Raw genomic sequence first — 18406 nt, forward strand, 5'->3', positions numbered from 1 at the left:
CGGGCACCATCCCTACTTTGATGCACGGTGGTGGCAGCATCATGCTGTGGAGATGTTTTTCAGCGGCAGGGACTGGGAGACTAGTCAGGATTGAGGGAAAGATGAACGGAGCAAAGTACAGAGATCCTTGATGAAAACCTGCTCTAGAGTGCTCAGGACCTCAGACTGGGGCCAAGGTTCACCTTCCAACAGGAAAATGCCAAGACAACGCAGGAGTGGCTTCGGGACAAGTCTCTGAATGTCCTTGAGTGGCCCAGCCAGAGCTGGACATCTCTAGAGATACCTGAAAATAGCTGTGCAGCGACGCTCCCCATCCAACCTGACAGAGCTTGAGAGGATCTGCAGAGAAGAATGGGAGAAGCTCCCCAAATATAGGTGTGCCAAGCTTGTAGCGTCATACCTAAGAATACTCAAGGCTGTAATCGCTGCCAAATGTGCTTCAACAAAGTACTGAGTAAAGGGTCTGAATACATATGTAAATGTAATATTTTTATTTGTAAAAGAAAATAAAATAAAAACGTTTTTGCTTTGTCATTATGGGGTATTGTGTGCAGATTGATTAGGGGGGGGGGGAAACAATTTAATCAATTTTAGAATAAGGCTTTAACGTAACAAAATGTGGAAAAAGTCAAGGGGTCTGAATACTTTCCGAATGCACTGTAATGGCAAGCCTAAATAAGTTCAGGAGTAAATGTGCTTCACAAGTTGCATGGACTCACTCTGTGCAATAATAGTGTTTAACATGATTTCTGAATGACTACCTTATCTCTGTACCCCACATATACAATTATCTGTAAGGTCCCTCATTCGAGCAATGAATTTCAAACACAGATTCAACCACAAAGACGGGCACCTGTTGGTACAGTAGATGGGTACAAATAACAAAAAGCAGACATTGAATATCCCTTTGAGCATAGTGAAGTTATTAATTACACTTTGGATGGTGTATCAATACACCCAGTCACTACAAAGATACAGGCGTCCTTCCTAACTCAGTTGCCGGAGAGGAATATATATTTTCTGAATTGACCATTCAACAATTAAGGCCACCATGGAGGAAGTTTGCATCCCAAATGGCACCCTATTGCCTATTTAGTGCACTACTTTTGAGCAGGGCCCATAGCAGTGCACTATAGGGAATAGGGTGCCATTTAGGATGCACACAATTAATTATGTGTCCTCAGAATGCATCTAGGCTTGGGTGAGTCCTGGGTTTGACCAGTCTGTCTAGCATGCTCTGACCCATCTTAGCAGCTAGCAGAGACACCAATGGGCTGCACTCTGACGTGACCGCCAAGTCATAGGCAGTCAGACCTCTGTCGTTCTTCTTCCGAATGCTGGCGTTGCATCTGAAAGGATTGGGATGGGATAAATGAATTGAGACTGGTTATGTACAGCAGGGTTTCCCAAACTCAGCCCTGGGGCCCAACCTGGGGGCACGTTTTGGTTTTTGCCCTATCACTACACAGCTGATTCAAATAACCAACTCTTCATCAAGCTTTGATTATTTGAATCAGCTGCGTAGTGTTAGGGCAAAAAACTAAATGTGCCCCCAGGACCGAGTTTGGGAAACTCTGATTTTGGAAATAGTCAATTCCTGACCTGGGCTATGCAATGGCTAGGGGCTGTCCTAAGTGCGTGCACTAAACCGGAGCATGCCGATATACAGCATATAGCTGATAGTCTCTTACCCTAATAGTGTCTCTGCACACTGGAAGCCCTTACTCCCAAGAGCAGCAGCCTCGTGCAGAGCGGTGTTGTTCACCCTATGAAAGAAAGAGAGAAACTTAACCGTTTTTTAAGTGGGAAGATGCTGGAATGACAGTCCCAGGTCCAACACCTCAGTATTTTCAGCACGAAATGTATACCGGTGCGATTAATGGTTGGATGCAGCGCATGCACATGTAAAGCCTAATACACACTACGCAGACGGAGCGTAGTTTGCATAGAGTTCTATGTACTTTTGTGCCGCTGAATTTTTCAGAACGGACCGTATACGGCGCTCCGTTTGCGTAGTGTGTAGCAGGCTTAAAGTACTTCGGGAGACAACTTCCGACAAGATTCTCCGGGAGAATCTGAATAAAAATCGGAATTATGTAATTCACATATAAGAGACTGTCCGAAGTCATGATTTTATATTGGGTAGGTATAAACCAACCATTATTCCTCCTACCTATTTGTGTGCCCAATCCCAAATCGACTTGAATCCGTTAGCACTGTACTTACGGCCCAGACTGCTGGTTGACGTCAGCGCCCCTTTGTACCAGCACAGGGAGGACCTCGTGGTGCTCGTGCAGCACAGCAACAACCAGGGCAGGGCGCCCGTCACACCCCTGGCATGAGGGATCTGCACCCTGGCACAACATCGCCATGTTAGGGACAATACAAGCAGGGAAAATTAGAACAACTTTTACCCTACCATGCCGACGCGAACTACACAGTGCTGGCTCTGATATTCCTTTAACATGGATGTAACAAGATTCCAGCAACTCTGGTGAATGTACAACCAGGCCAGTGTAGTACAGTTCGGCTCGGCTCAGCTATATCAGTCGGTGTAGTTATTTCATGGTCCTTCGAGCCAGATTCTTAACTAGCATCTCAAAATGAACATTCCTTTCACCAGCTTTAATTAAGTTACCTCATCAAGCAGTTGCTGGACCACAGAGATGTGCCCCCTGCCATCTGGGCCAACTTCCCTCAGAAGCAGACTGTCTTTGGATGGCTTGAAAATAGAAAGAAATGACATTGTCATAACAAATGAAGGTCATTGGACATTAACACCATTCACTTACAGTCAGATACGCAGTGACCTGGCACTACTGTGAATATGTGCATTGAAACAGATCATGCCCGTGAAATAATGCACTTGGATTGAACTGAACTGCACTTTAGAAAGTTTGCACTTATCCAAGGCACAAACGACTGTAAACAAAAGAATGGCTCGGTCCAGAAACAACCCCAATCCCTTAAACTCTCGGTACTTGTGGAGATCTGAAAGGATTTGACAGGCAAAAGCAATATACCTAAAGTCCTACTAAGTCTATTAGAGGGCCGAGTGGACCATATGTGATCCTCTCAGAGCTCCAAAAGGGCTTGGGGCTGTTTCTGGATTGTTCCGAGTCCGAGCCCAAGCCCCAGCTAAGAAAAAGTCCAACTTACAGGCGGTTTCTGTGCAACGTCAGAGGTCCAGCTCTGACTGAGGTTTTTCACTGTTTTCCTGGAAGCTCCAGACTTTGAGGTAGCGTTCTCACTCCCTACTAGCGTCATCACAGCCAGACAACATGAATATACATACAAATGTACCTAAAATAAATTAACATGAATACAAAGAATGATCTAAAACAAATACAAAAGCTAAACCAACACTTCTGAGACGTCAACGAATAACTAAGGGTAGTATTCTGACTTAAGAGTCAAGCATGTAGTGCCGGAGTCTGGTGTAGCCGTCTATGCTCCCATCTCCGGACCCCACATGCCCCCTGGCGACGGAAGTCAGGCATATAACTTTAGTAAGTCTCTCGTAAAAAATCATGATATGTGCCAAACTCTAGATACAGTAGAATAAATAAAATATTGCGTAATTGCGTCAGATGCTCAATTAGGGTCTGGGAGGAGAGGTTGAGAGAAAGATACTAACGCGACTAGTGAAGTCTCCGGTCTCCACCCCCCTAAATAGAAACGTAGTCTGTCCCCGAGAGATAAGTATAAGATAGACAGTAGATGGTATTAATATCTCAAATAAAAAGTATGTAGGTTTACCTTTCTCACCCAGGCTGGTCTGTCTGGCTGTTAGGCCGTTCATGCCTTCCGTCACACTGCTGAGGTTCCGGTTCTCTGATAGGATAAGGGGCTTCTCAATCCCGTCTACCTGACAGGACTAAGAAAATATTTGTTGTGGGCCTTATGTTTGGCCTGAACTATGCTCCAGACAAGACAAAGGAGAATTGACTAAAGGCAATATTTTACACAGTACATAAGGAATTCCACAATATTTAGCAAATTAAAAGCGATTGACAGGTGACATGTTACAGTGTATAACAGAAATTTAAATGTAAATGCATCCATTTCAAAGTGTAATAGCATAGCAAAAATGAAAGACCTTGGTCTTTTCAAGTCCGGCAGAGACAAAGTTGATCCTCAAACTGACTTCGTAGTTGTCCTCCTGGATCACAGCTGAAACCATCTGAAAGGAGAACAAAAAACAAGAAGCACAAGAACATACATCAAAGATGATTTTTACCCCATTGTCCTGGGGATAAAGAATCCTTTTATGAATACCTTTGTTGGGGACATTTGCATGAATTGGAACCAATGCTACAGATAGTGTTTGGTTCCAGATAATGATAACACTTTACCTAATGCATTACGATACAGATATAATGTGTTGTAAGACTTGTCAAACATCTGACACACTTTTTTAACGTCTTAGTGTCATCATGATGATCCTGTCTCACTTACAGTTATAGAAATACATAAAGGTTCATACAAGCTAATAAAACATTCTGTATCTGTTGGTTTTCAGTAAACTGTTACCAAGGTTACAGCCTGGATTAGTTATAAGAGAGGCTAGTCATACCCGGCCCATGCGAGGCTCCCCTATGAGAGCTCGAAACTCTGTGTTGTTCTGAGTGTAGCTGCGCAGGTGAGCACACACATGGTCCAGCTGCTTCCTCCAGTACCCTAGAGAAGAGTGAAAGAGCGATAAAAGGGAGAACGAAAGTGTCAGAGACAGTTGCTAAATAAAAGAGTCCCCAGCATTTATTTTACTACTTCGTGGTGCAAGCGATAAAACAGTTGAAGAGGTTCCTGCCTTTCTAGGGAGTTTTTCCTAGCTTCTGCATCTGCATTGCATGCTCTAGGCTGGGTATCTGTATAGCACTTTGTGACAACTGCTGATGTGAAAAGGGCTTTATAAAATAAATGGGATTGATTGAGAAAGTGGTCAGCTCTGTAGCGTTGCTTAGTGCTTGTGCATCTATGCAGGTGTCTTACTGACTCTGCCGGGAGGCCTGGGCTTTTGAGGCACAAAAAATGATCTCGCCCTGTGCTTTTGCCTTGTAACCACACGGTCGCCAGTTCAAGCTCCACTCCAGCTGTTCTCCCTCCATCGCTACATTAGGGTTAGTAGTGCTCTGGGATAACGTTTCCCCTAGGATCAACTTCCTCTCCCCCAATCCTAACCTTAATCATTAGTGGGGAAATTGCTAAACTGACTCAAGATCAGCATCTAGGGGCAACTTCACCCTACACCGGTTAGCAGTTATTTAGGCACTGGCGAGCGGTCACCTCTGCCTGGGCTTATAGCTGTGAGCAGTGGTCTGCGGTCCCTCATCTGCTCCTGTCTCCTCAGCTCCAGCGTCACCTGCTGGCCCTTCCTGTGGAGCTCAGTGCCCGATGGGTAGAACAAGCCCACAGTCTGAGTCTGCTGGTCCGCCCGTACTGGTCCCGGGGCCAACGCCACACCGGGGAAAACGGAGGAGGGCACAGCCTGCCAGGTGGCAGTGGCACCGTCAGAGGTGTGAGTGGACATCTGTTGATGCAGAGAAAAAGAAAGAAAGAAAGAAAGAAAGAAAGAAAGAAAGGGGGAGGAAGAGTGATAGAGAGAGAGAAGAGGGGGGGGAGAAATAAGCAGAGAGGGAGAAAGAGAAATGGAGAGAGAATTTTTTAAATATAATTTGTGGGAAGGATGGCTCTAACAAAACACTCAGAGAATGTACCACTGTATCACATTTGGTGACTAAGAGTGTGTGCGCACACATGTGCCCCTTTAACAAGGGTTGTTAGGATCAGGGTGGGGGTCAATTTCATTTCAATTCAGGAAGTAAACTGAAATTCCAATTTTCCTCAATGATTCTCTGTGAGAAGAATATGTAATTGGAATTTAAGTTTATTCCTGAATTGACTGAATTTAAATGAAATTGACCCCCCAACCCTGTTTAGATATAAGTAAATATGGCATGGCGAGGGACGTACTCGCTCCAACTCCAGATTCCCCCCTGTGGAATAGGCAAGGCTGGCACGCGACTCCCCCCTGGGCGGCCCCTCCAGAAACACCCCACAGGAGCCACAGAAGTTGGCATAGGGGTGGCTGCTCGCTCCGCACCGGGAGCAGATCAAACAGCTGACTGAATGGCCAGGCTGGCAGGGATGGGCACCAGTTAACAACAGAGAATGAAACGGACAGAGGATAAAAGGTACACTTTCTGAAGAAAATGTGTGCGCTTGCTTCAGCTGTCTAAAAGTATGTTTATGGTAGTGGAAGAAGTTTAAATTGCTAGAGGCTAATGTTAACCTGGTGGAACCAGCCTCATCGCTGCTTTCAACATTCTGTTTTAGTGAAATGAATGGAAGGTTGAATGGATGGAGGAACAGTTGGTTGGGGCAAGTAGTATGCTTACCTTGGAACCGCACCAGTCACAGAAGCGTGCATCCGAGTGGTTGACCCGGCTGCACTTAGAACAGGACACCATCTTGCCTTCTCCAGATGGAAGCGGCGGGGCACTCTGACCACTCAAAACAGCCTAAAGAGAAATTTTTCAAAAAACCTATGGTAGCACCTTGACTTCTCAATAAATGAAATCTAATGTGTACAATCACAACATGTAGGCCTACATCTGATAATGCACAAGACTCACAATGTCTTGTCTATCACAGGGTGGGTGCTGGAGAGCTACTGGATGTGCAGGCTTTTGTTCCAGCCCATCACTAACACCACTGATTTAAGTAGTCCAAACTGAAACCATGACTAGCTCATTATTTGAAACAGGTGTGTTAGTGCTGGGATGGAACAAAAGCCTGCAGACCCAGTGGCTATGTGCTAGTAATAGTAGTAATAGTATGACCGGAATGGGAGAAACCTGGTTGTATAAACTCCACATGGTAGTTCACGCTCTCAATATGTTGAGAGAGATACTCCTCAGAAGGTAAGTGTGATATTCAACTATAAAATATTGTGTAGTGTAGTTACATTAAGCTGGCTGTCTGTAGCATATTATACAATAACTAAAGTATATAATGTACAGTATATATGTTTTATTGTCACACACCAGATAGGTGCAGTGAAATGTGTTGTTTTATAGGGTTAGCCATAGTACTACAGGGCCCCTGGAGCAAATTAGGGTTAAGTGCCTTGCTCAAGGGCACATCCACAGATTTTTCACCTTGTCGGCTCGGATATTCAAACCAGGCAGCAACCTTTCAGCTCTAACCGCTAGGCTATCATAAAAATCTTATGTCTTGCAAACTAATGTGACCGCCCTCTTGAAACACCTTAGCCAGCTGCGCTACCGAAAGGCTAGTAATTATATGCTGCGGGTGGAGGTTTTTCAACTTGAGAAGTGAGTTTACCCAATTCAACTCGGTTACATATATTTGTAGTTTGCTTGCTTTCTGACTAATTACATACCACAACAAAAATCTAGGCATTTATACAAGTCTAAACTAAGCCTAATAAGGATAATTAGGCTACTATAATACAATCAATGAGCTCTTACAGTGGGTGGCTGCAGTAGTTTAGTTTCACAGGTGACACAATTTGAGATATGCGGAGGGTTTCCGGTTCCACATGACTGACAGATCACCCTGTTCTACAGCACAGAAAAAGAAAGCGAGAGGACAGGTGTACACACACACACACACACACACACACACAGACAGACAGAGCAAGAGAGAAAACCAATCCATTTACACTGCTTTGGATTGAAAAGGTAAATGTTAACACGCCTGCAAATAAAGTATATGTGCAAAGTCACAAGGTGTTTGAAAGCGGAGTGTTTGTGGCAGTAAACTTCATATTTACCTGGAGTCTTAAGCTGGCCTGAGGATGGAGCTGGGGGCTCATGGGGGCCTCACATACCACACATGTGGAGGTGTTGACAGGCACCATTGTTTTACAGTGGACACACAAGCCCATCTTAAGACAAAAGAGAAACCCAAACCTTGGCTTTGAATTAAATTGAAATGCCAGAATGAACACACAGGCCAAATTGAACATTGAATTGAAAGGCCTGAATGAACACAGGCCTGTTAGCCTTGGGTGACTTAGGGGAGAAAAACGACTTAAAACACTGAATAACACTAAACTGTATTTCAATTTTGCAGCTATATAATGCAATATCTCCAAATCCTTTTCGTGATTTTTCTTGAAATCATATTATTTAGTGTTGCCATTTTTTTGCATCTTAATAGGGTAAAATAAACACAGTAAGATGAACCTAAAGTTAAATGCCACACTGTAAAATGTGCATACAATCAAAGAGTAGGCCATCAACAAAATGTTAACAACAGTAGCAGTAGCAGTTGTAAAAGGTGGTTTTAGGACTGGGGTGATACCTGTCCGCCCTCTGTGGGTGGCAGCCTCTGGCCTGGCACAGGCATCACAGCGGTGCCACAATGCAGACAAAAGCGGGCAAAGGGGTCTGAGGGGCGATGGCTCAAGCACTTAGCACACCTGGGGAAAGGTAGAAGGTGCGAGAGATCATTCGCTTCTCCGTTAGAAACAATCTCTCTGCATCTTTGTTTCATGCTTTTTCTCGTTCTTTCTCTCTGCTTCTGTTCACTCACCTCAGAAAGTCTGTCTCCCTTTGGATCCTTGACATTTGAGTGCTGGTCAGGTTTTTGAAGGGACTGTCTTCCGAGCTTGCATTCTGAAAGAGCATTTAACACCAAATAATTAATGTTCTGTGGCGTTCGAAGTAAGAAGCTGTATTTGCCTGTTTGTGCTGTTATGTTGAATGTCCTTACAGAAAAAATATATTATTTTGGTATGCCAATGACCATAGGCTAACTTGGAACACCAGGGTTGTGGGTTGGATTCCCACATGGGTCACATTCATGTATTTGTTAACTCTTAGCGGATTGTGATAAATGACCATATTATAATCAGTCACCATCATCACCATAATAATGATATAATATAATCTATAATATAATTAAGCAATAAGGTCCAAGGGGGTGTTGTATATGGCCAATATACCATGGCTAAGGGTTGTTCTTATACCTGGATACAGCCCTTAGCCGTGGTATATTGGCCATATACCACAAACCCCCGAGGTGCCTTATTGCTTAAATAATATTCATAATATATTTGTTGTGAATGTACCAGTGTCTGAGAACGATGTGAAGACATGGGCTCCGGAGCAGGGGACACAAGCCCTAGACGGCTGCTAAGGAACCGTGGACCTTTAGGGGGCCTGTAGGAGTCTCCTCCCTTGGTCTTTGGCACTAAAGAGAACCCAGGACACACACAACTATTACCAAAAAGTACACGCTCTTACACTGCATAAAATCCATAAACTAGCAATAATCCTCTTCATATTATAAAGGGTATTACTGATAGCTTATGAATGTTATAAGGTTTATAAGTATTATATGAATCTCCATATATATATAGTAAATGTCAGTATGACAGTGTTTCACCATAGAGATCCTATTCTAATTCCTAATTCTATGATATGCACTGACACAGAAGCTTGCACTTATTGAGACAAGCATTTAGAAATGCTGACATTGAGTTTATAACAGTCTTGTGCATTGCATATGAATATGATATTTAGTACTTACATTACAGTAATGACCGCTGTATGGTCAAGTGTACACAAAAATGTTTGTGACACTAATACTTTTATAAGGCATTGGGAAATAGCCCTTTAGGGAAATTAGGCTTGAGCTAACTTTGTAACGTTGTTTAGGCAGTTTATTGCTCATTAGTAAAAGTTATTAAATTAGACATACCTTGAAGCTTCAGTGACGCATCTCCAGAACCGTTCTCTGTCCCCATCTCCTGTGAGAAACAGAGCAATACAATAGATCCACAGTGACAGTATACTCGGCTTCACCTCAGCACATATTGATGCAGATGGTAACACATTTGTTTGAATGCTCCATCATTGTAATGTCTACAGTTTTCATGAGAATGCCTTAGCGCTTGACGTAGCCTAACATGTAATAACAGTTATGTCAGTTATGTTACATGTCATTGCTAGGCTTCCCCCTAAAAAATCAGTGAAGAAGCATGACGTTTTAGTAAAGATTTAGAGCTAGATAGCAAATTTATGGCAGACCGGCAATGTGACATATCTTGTCTGAAGCTGTCATTACATGTCAAACTTCAGACGACATTGAAATGAAGTGTTAGCATGCACATACTGTATACCTGACTATACCTGTCTAGGGAGGTCTCGTTCATACTCCTTCAGAAAGTTATCTTCATTGTCCTCAATGGAAGGTGGCTCGTTTGAGGGCACATACTCCACCAGAAATAGCTTGGTGACAATGGCACTCTCTCGACCATCCCTAAGGCAGATAAACATAAGGTCAGTTTCAGCCATCAATTATCCATAATAGCAATTATTATAACATAACAGCACCAGACATCAGTCAAATAAATCAAGTATTTAGGGTATCCTTGATTTTGCTTGGAGTTTGCACTTTTGGGACTATTATGTTGATTCCACTGTACAGGGAAAACTAAATCATATTTGACCCAGGACTGAATGGCAATGAAACAATAAATGTCTTTGTGTGATTTATTTTAGTAGAATCCTTTCACAATCCAACCTGGTGATGGCCAGAGCTTTGACTGACACTTTTCCTTCAGGTAAGCGTATTGGTCTGCTATACTTCAAAGTGCTGTTCTCTCCAAACCCTGGTCTCTTTGTCACCTCTGGTTTAGTACCATTCAGAGTGTAGTAGATAGTGACATCTGGGGTATCTAGGAAGCAATATATGTTGTTTGTCAAAAAACGTTGAATCTAGGGCAGATGTTATCTAAGAGTGCATGGTGGATATCATTGTAAAAACAGTGAACAATGTGAAAACAATGTTCAAACATAAATGTACTACATAAGATATATTCATGTATGCACTAGCATCATCCACACATTATGGATACACGCATGTTTTCACCTGATTTGATCTCAACAGGAGTTGTGATGTCTATCTCGTGCTTGGCTTTACCAGGAGGGGGGATTCGAATCGGTATGATGAGAGGCACCGCAATGCAACCGGCTGTCATGTTCGGTCCTATAATAAAAATGCATTCAGCTATAAAAAAACATTTTCATTAGTCCATTGCAAAAATGATATGTTTTATTATAAAGTCTTTAAGCGGGATAAAGGCGTTTTTTTACCTGATATAGCTGCGCTGATCAGTGACCGCAGATGTTACAATGCCTATGCGACGCAGCAACGGAGAAACATACTCCTTAGCAACCACCACAGCCAATGGCAGGATTCACAATGTTTTCATTGTTTATTCTCAACTTTTATTATATTAGCTATTATTTTCCAATTCCTGAAATACTTGGAGAACTTTGAATGCTAGCGCCATAGAAATGTAATCCATTGCGTTCTATGCATGTCGCGCACGCTCTTTCATTATAATCATGATCAAAGCATCTTTGTTATTGTTACAAAATGCACCGACTGCTTTGCAATCACTCACTAAATACAAAAATACTGATGACAATAGGCTGAGGAAAGAAATCCAATTATAAATGAATTGAACTACAGTGAAAAGTATTTTCTACGTTTTTAACAGGCAATTTCCGGGCTTCTATATAGCCACCCAAATGCGACTTGGACCCAGAGTCGCATGTTCAAAATGTTGACGAATTGCATTGCTAGCTAGCTAACCAATACAATATTGTACAACTCTCCACGATGGCGGATGTGAAAGTAAAGAAGGAATCCACAGATGCTGTAGACATTGAAAACAGGTTTGTCGCTGTCAAGAAATCCCTAGCCTAGGCTAGCTCGCAACCTAGTTAGCTGTCTATTTTCACTTGCTCAAATGGGCTGCATTTGACCAACTAGCTAGCAACACTTAGATCAAGGGACTTAACGTTAGCTACTTTTAAATATGCCTTATAAAACTAAACTAAGTTGCTAAAAAGGGCGTTTCAATTAATTCAGCCAATGTTTTCAATCCTAAACTCCTAGTCCCACAAGTTTGACAATGACAGTTTGATGCATGTAGCTATAGTGAGCTAGCTAACTAACGTTACTGTATAGTACATGAACAAGCTAATGCTCTTCATCTACTAGTTAGACTACCTATCTAGCTACATCAATCATAATTTAGGAATAAGCAGTAAGACATTTATAGTTGAACTTATAGTAAATCTGATGTCCTGACTAGCTAGGTTGCTAACTAACGTTAATGTTCTCTTCTATTATAAAGGATAAAGGCGCTCTGTCAACAGTTTCCTCATGGAATAACAGACCAGGTGATCCAGAATGACATGCCTCAGTTGGAGGCTCAACAGAGAGCCATGGCCATCAACAGACTACTGTCATTGGTAAGTGGCACAGGTGTAGCCTGGGTGCCAGTCCGTTTCTGCTCTCTTGGCGACTCCTTATGGAATTGTCATGCGTTTGGCTTGACAATGACAACGGAGTTGACAAGATCAAACAGATCTAGCAGAGGTGTGGGTGGGTGTCTTTTATCCAGAATGCATAAAACTGAAAGTGTATGTACACCTATAGCCCAAAGTCGTATTCCTATTGAATGGAGAGAAAAGGGAAACTTAGGTTTTTAAAACGGTTAGACACAGGTTAGTTAAGGAGTGTGCATTAGCAAATAGGAATATAGGCCGTTTACTCAATGTCCACCGATGCGCTTCTCTGCTTAGCACTGCCTGACTCTGTGCTTTACTGTCAGTCAAGTTGAAATAGGTTAGACTATCTTCTGTCACATCACGATGTCGTCACCAACGACGATTGCTGTCAATCATCCTCAATAAATTATAATATGTAAAAACAAAATGTTTAAAAAAATAATATTGTAATAACGCCCAACCTTCATATAAATGCATTGGATGTTCATGTTGGTCAGTAACAAAAACATAATGCTAAAGAACATGATGCATGATGTGTTCGTTAATGATCCGATTTTCAGAACATTGGCTCAATAGTTCTGGTTGATAGCGCAATGCTGAGGATAAGAATATTGTAACAAAGTTTGATTTTGTGCACACAGGGTCAGTTGGACCTTCTACGAAACAGCTCAGGACTTCTATACCGCATGAAGGATGCCCAGACAGCAAGGTAAATGTCAGCATCGTCATTAAACACTTAACAATGTTTTTTAAATATACTTTTAAGGAAGGACTTTGATGTCTGGATGATTGGGAACTTTAACTGTGTTTTATTATGTCCCAAAGCAAAATGAAAGGATCTGACAACCAAGAGAAGCTAGTGTATCAGGTCATTGAGGATGCAGGAAACAAAGGTAGGAATTTCAGAGGCATCCTTTCCAGACAACCCCTTGCCCCTACCCCCTTAGGTAGCCTACTTGGGTAGATCAGACAGAATTGGGTAGGGTTAAGCAAATGCTTCACCTTTCCCTCTGATAGGCTAGGTTACATTTCCCCCATATTGTTTACATCTATCCAATCCTCTCAGATCTACCCAAGTGCTAGGGGGTAAGAGATGGGTGTTGTCTTTGGATGGGGCCATCAAGTCCATTCAAACCTGGCCAACTCACAGTGTCCACCACCACAACATTATTTTCCTTGATTGTATTTCTTTGTGCAATGTTCTTTCCATTTGTATATTTATGAACTGTCCTCTTCCTTTCACAAAGGGATCTGGAGCAGGGACATTAGATATAAGAGCAACCTTCCACTGACAGAGATCAACAAGATCCTCAAGAACCTAGAGAGCAAGAAGCTGATCAAGGCTGTGAAATCAGTGGCCGTGAGTCGAGCTCCAAGCACTAAAATATTCTAAAATACATGTTTTAAAAACCAGAGATAAATAGTTGAATCAAGAAAGGTACCACTTAATAATATGAATGCATCAGCAGTCATGCTATCCAAACTCTGTAATAAGTGTTTAGTCTCACCTATAATGAGTTGTTGTTGTTTGTCCAGGCGTCAAAGAAGAAGGTTTACATGCTATACAACCTGCAGCCAGACCGCTCGGTGACTGGGGGAGCCTGGTATAGTGACCAGGACTTTGAGTCTGAGTTTGTGGAGGTTCTCAATCAGCAGTGTTTCAAATTCCTTCAGAGTAAGGTGAGGGGTCCACTGAATGGGAGTGGGACAAATGTCTAACAATGGACAAGTCACATAAATTAAATGGGTGTGTTCTGTACTGTAAATGTTTGGAAATAAGTTACTAATTACACTGATTTTATATGAGCACATCAACGTTGGGAACAGTGTGAAGCATGCTTCAATCTAATAGATTATGCCATAAAGAAAATCTTTACGGCTTCTGGCCCACATGCATTTGGTTTGGAATGTACCCTACAATTCTTCCCATTCTAAATGCAGGGCTGGGTGATATAGCCAGAAACAATTCTGTCTCCTAGTTACAGGCTATCTGGCAACCAAGAGTTTACTAGAACATCATTTCTACGGTCATATTGGTTTGTTTGTCACCCTCCAGGCCGAGGTGGCGAGGGACAGCAAGCAGAACCCCATGGTGCAAAGAAACAGCTCCTTCGCCACCTCTCACGAAGTGTGGAAGTATATTTGTGAACTCGGCATCAGCAAGGTGAGACTGCAGCTGGCTACATTCAGTTCGGTTTTGACAAGCAATTTTGCCACGTTTTTGCAGATAACGGACAAAGTTGTCAAGACCAGGGTGGAATCCTCCACTTGTTGGTCAGGACCGGGGCATATTTGCCCACACTTAGTACTCTTTTCACACTATTGACCAAACAGAGCTGTACTGTCTGCACTGGCCTGGTTATGAATCTGCCATAGTTGCAGGTAATGGGCTGGAAAGGTCCATGCAAAAATAAAATATCAGATCCAGGAAAATATGGTCGGTACTCTATACAAATATGGTGAAAAGGGTACAATGTGAGTGGGTAAAATATAACAACTGTAACAGTCTCACCTTTCAGCATACAGTTGCTATGTATTTCCTATGGAGGTTGTAAGTCTGAATATTGCACTTTGTGTACAGGTGGACCTGTCTATGGAGGACATTGAGACTATTCTGAACACGCTCATCTACGACGGCAAGGTGGAGATGACCATCATCGCGGCCAAGGAGGGCACTGTGGGCAGTGTGGACGGCCAGATGAAGCTGTACAGAGGGGTCAACCCCATCATCCAGCCTACGGGCCTGGTCAAGGCGCCCTGTGGCCTCTGTCCGGTGAGCCCTCCTCCACAGGCAACAAGAGTCAAGTGGCTCCGTTTCAATATCCATACCAGCATGTCACTTGGTATTAAACATCGCATTGGGGATATATGTACACTGGGTGTACAAAACATTAGGAAAACCTTCTCTTTCCATGACAGACTGACCAGGTGAATGCTATGATCCCTTACTGATGTCACTTGCTAAATCCACTTCAATCAGTGTAAATGAAGGGGAGGAGACAGGTTAAAGAAGGATTTTTAAGCCTTGAGACAATTGAGACATGGATTGTGTATGTGTGCCATTCAGAGGGTGAATGGGCAAGACAAAAGATTTAAGTGCCTTTGAACAGGGTATGGTAGTAGGTGCCAGGCGTACCAGTTTGTGTCAAGAACTGCAACGCTGCTGGGTTTTTCACGCTCAACAGTTTCCCGTGTGTATCAAGAGTGGTCCACCACCCAAATGACATCCAGCGAACTTGACACAACTGTGGGAAGCATGGGAGTCAACATGGGCCAGCATCTCTGTGGAACGCTTTCGACACCTTGTAGAGTCCATGCCCCGACGAATTGAGGCTGTTCTGAGGGCAAAAGGGATGTAACAATATTAGAAAGGTGTTCCTAATGTTTTGTACACTGTATTCTAACACCAAAACTACATCACTAGTGTTGCGTTTTCCTTCGTTAGTGTTGTTTAGTCTGCTATACCAAAAGCAGCAAACGGAGGCCCAAATCAAAAGCGTCAGCCATTTTATCAGTTGAGCATGCTTCAGAGAGACGTGTAGAAGACACGTAAACACACATGCCCAGTGTAGTTTGGCCGTAAGTGGTTTGCTAGTATGGACGTTGGAGTGCCCAGTCGCTCGTCAAATACTAGAAATGCATGTTTTGACTTAGGGCTGGGCAGAAAGAAAGGAGTCCTGCAGACAGTTCTGATCTTAAATGTTTTACTATTTCTATTCAAAGTACTTCACCTGTAGCCAGATCAGAGCATGTGAGCGGAGTTGAGTGGTTGGAAATCCCGCTCGATGAGCGATGTGCACTGCTCTTGCACTCCATGTCCTTTCCTACGGCCCTGCTAAAAACCGGGAACAAAACTCCAGCTCCAAATTCGTTCCATTCATTAAAATCACAATTTAACCAATACCCATCTATTTTTGTGACTACCTAGACCTACCAATTGGTTTTTAAGTATTGAAACCAAACCATATGGATTTGAATGAAAAGTGTTTGAATAAACATGAAAAGGTGAACATAATTTAAAATAGGCTACATGTCATATTAAACAGCCTATAAACACTCTAAATAGGTCAGGAGCCAGACAGGGAGCCTAAGAATAAATGGAAATGAATTATTTAGGCTATATATTTTTTTTTTATTTCAAGGCTATAGCCTACAAAGAAATACATTGTGAAGCATTTGCGAGTGCGACACAATAGGCTGGTAGGGAAATAAAGTGTGCAGCATTTAAACAACATTTTGTTGTATACAATCATTATAGTCTATACATTTGCAAATAGAGGCTTTGATTTACTTAGAATTAAATACAAATTAAACAAACAATTACTTATTAGTGCCTTTGAATTCATTTTTAGAAACACAAGTTTGGCCAGTCTGTGGCTTCCACTGGGGATCTTAAACACCCTTTTGGGCACTCTTGCGAGGCTGGGCAGAGATGCAGAGTTGTTTTTTCATTTAAAAAATTATAGGTAGGCCTAAAGGTTTTTAGGCAAAATAACCCAATCAAAACGGAAAGCTCCTTGAACGTGGGAATATGCCAGCCCTATTGGGTCAAAATCAATTATGTCCTATTGTATAGATAATAGAACGAAAAGTTTGAGATCTGATTTTTTTGTTTATAAATACTTTGCTACAATGACACACTTAGTTATCTACCCACCTCGTTCCTTTCTTTTAGTATGTGCACGTAGTAAGTACATCATCATGCTTTTGGGATAAGTGTCTTTTCAGATTCCACAATTATTATTTAGTTGTGGACACTACATAACCGCACTCCCTCTCTTGCTCTTGGTCCTCATCTTTGTAAGTCACCTTGATTTAGCACCTGTGTGTTTTATCAGTTTTTTAATGAAGATATTTAGCATACTCCAAAACAGTAGCTAAAGTAAGGGGCTATAGGAGCGCACAAGTAGACTACGAATGTGTACTGGGCCGGGCATGCCCTGAGCTCGTGAAGTGAGCGATATTGGAGTGGGCGAGAAGGCCGAGGCACCAGCCTTTGGGAATCTCGCTCCACGCTCCAGCTCCGCTCACATACTCTGAGCCAGATAGCCATCAGGAAATGCTAGAAAAAGGGAAAGTAAGTAATGTAGGTTTGATGATGCAGTATTCTTCCAGGAGTATACATAATTTATTTCTGTCTCTTCTCTTAGGTGTTTGATGACTGTCATGAAGGAGGCGAGATATCCCCCTCAAACTGTGTGTATATGGCAGAGTGGCTGGACTTTTGACTGGTGTCTTGGCTTGTTTAGTTTTTTTTCTCTGTGGAGAAAGTGTTTCATGTATATTTTTCTTCTAGCAATCTTTGATGCATCTGAATATACTTTTATTTATACACGGCTTAATAAATCCTTTAAGACTGACTGAGAACGTCGACTCTCCTTGGGAATGTAACAAGCTCAATTGTATCCTGCCACTACATTTCCATCTAGCACTCATGAAAGTGTTGAAGATGGACAAGTTTTGCAAAAGCATTCCTTTTGCTCTGGAAATAAACATAGAAATTGTTTTACTTCTACAGCACACATGATATAACATAGCATTGCAATAGCCTAAAGCTTTTTGTACGAGACAATTTTCTACCCCTTCTGCCAATCTGAATATTACCTGTAGCAATAGCAGTCATACAGCCGACTACATTGCAGTCATGTTGTGCTAAATCGTATTGATGGGATTCCTGGTATGTTCAACCCTATTTCAGCATTGGCACAGATCTGATTGGTCTCAGATCTCTGCAGAGGCCTACGGTGGTTTACATTACAGAAACCCAATCAATGAAGCATAACTTGTCATCTTCTGTTCTGTTTAAGCATCAGAGTGTTTCAAAATGGAAGAGATACCACCTGAACCTTTTTAGCTTCAAAGGTCAAGTCAGTCATTTAGCAGACACTCTTATCGATAGTGACTATAGGGCATTTAAGTAAAACTAAATCACAATTGCAGGTAAAACCTTGAATTATCTGCTAAATCTAACCCAGAACTAAAATCTTGCGTAATTGTCAGATGCTTGATTAGGTTCTGGGGGGAGATGTATGAGAAAAGATATTAGCAAAGTCTCCACCCCCTTAAAC

General features: G+C 42.3%; 2 protein-coding genes across 6 annotated transcripts; one reads left to right on the forward strand and one right to left on the reverse strand.

Annotated features, from left to right (window-relative positions):
- Positions 1–948: 948 nt before the first annotated feature.
- Positions 949–11375, reverse strand: dzank1 (double zinc ribbon and ankyrin repeat domains 1). Of its 5 annotated transcripts, none has more exons than XM_045226511.1 (21): positions 11130–11375; positions 10906–11043; positions 10558–10711; positions 10164–10293; positions 9733–9781; positions 9101–9222; positions 8563–8645; positions 8332–8449; positions 7799–7912; positions 7494–7586; positions 6399–6521; positions 5974–6138; positions 5287–5530; positions 4577–4680; positions 4100–4183; positions 3760–3877; positions 3160–3254; positions 2639–2722; positions 2227–2354; positions 1692–1766; positions 949–1349 (listed from the first exon to the last, which is right to left on the reverse strand). In XM_045226511.1, the coding sequence occupies exons 2-21, from the start codon at positions 11012–11014 to the stop codon at positions 1181–1183; spliced, it is 2361 nt and encodes a 786-aa protein (XP_045082446.1). In that variant the 5' UTR covers positions 11015–11043; positions 11130–11375; the 3' UTR covers positions 949–1180. The 5 variants fall into 5 exon arrangements, with proteins under 5 accessions (XP_045082446.1, XP_045082445.1, XP_045082444.1 ...); XM_045226510.1 differs by having other exon boundaries at positions 3160–3257; positions 10906–11022; positions 11130–11350; XM_045226509.1 differs by having other exon boundaries at positions 3160–3257; positions 11130–11350.
- Positions 11376–11555: 180 nt separating this feature from the next.
- On the forward strand, positions 11556–17698 carry LOC121572342 (DNA-directed RNA polymerase III subunit RPC6). The gene is made up of 9 exons (XM_045226517.1): positions 11556–11717; positions 12182–12299; positions 12980–13047; positions 13164–13231; positions 13586–13698; positions 13875–14018; positions 14395–14502; positions 14920–15111; positions 17489–17698. The coding sequence occupies exons 1-9, from the start codon at positions 11662–11664 to the stop codon at positions 17564–17566; spliced, it is 945 nt and encodes a 314-aa protein (XP_045082452.1). The 5' UTR covers positions 11556–11661; the 3' UTR covers positions 17567–17698.
- The last annotated feature ends 708 nt before the right edge of the window (positions 17699–18406 follow it).

Source organism: Coregonus clupeaformis, chromosome 17 (genome assembly GCF_020615455.1).
Source record: "Coregonus clupeaformis isolate EN_2021a chromosome 17, ASM2061545v1, whole genome shotgun sequence".
NCBI lineage: Eukaryota > Metazoa > Chordata > Actinopteri > Salmoniformes > Salmonidae > Coregonus > Coregonus clupeaformis.

What these genes read in the sequence shown, in the direction of transcription:
- LOC121572342 (XM_045226517.1), top strand. Translation starts at nt 11,662, where the DNA reads ATGGCGGATGTGAAAGTAAAGAAGGAATCCACAGATGCTGTAGACATT. An exon ending in TGAGGATGCAGGAAACAAAG is followed by an intron (nt 13,232 to 13,585) that starts GTAGGAATTTCA and finishes CCTTTCACAAAG; the next exon opens with GGATCTGGAGCAGGGACATT. An exon ending in GTGAACTCGGCATCAGCAAG is followed by an intron (nt 14,503 to 14,919) that starts GTGAGACTGCAG and finishes CTTTGTGTACAG; the next exon opens with GTGGACCTGTCTATGGAGGA.
- dzank1 (XM_045226510.1), bottom strand. Translation starts at nt 11,014, where the DNA reads ATGACAGCCGGTTGCATTGCGGTGCCTCTCATCATACCGATTCGAATC. An exon ending in CACCCACAGAGGGCGGACAG is followed by an intron (nt 7,913 to 8,331) that starts GTATCACCCCAG and finishes TTTTGTCTTAAG; the next exon opens with ATGGGCTTGTGTGTCCACTG. An exon ending in AACTACTGCAGCCACCCACT is followed by an intron (nt 6,522 to 7,493) that starts GTAAGAGCTCAT and finishes ATTTCTCTTTAG; the next exon opens with GCTGTTTTGAGTGGTCAGAG.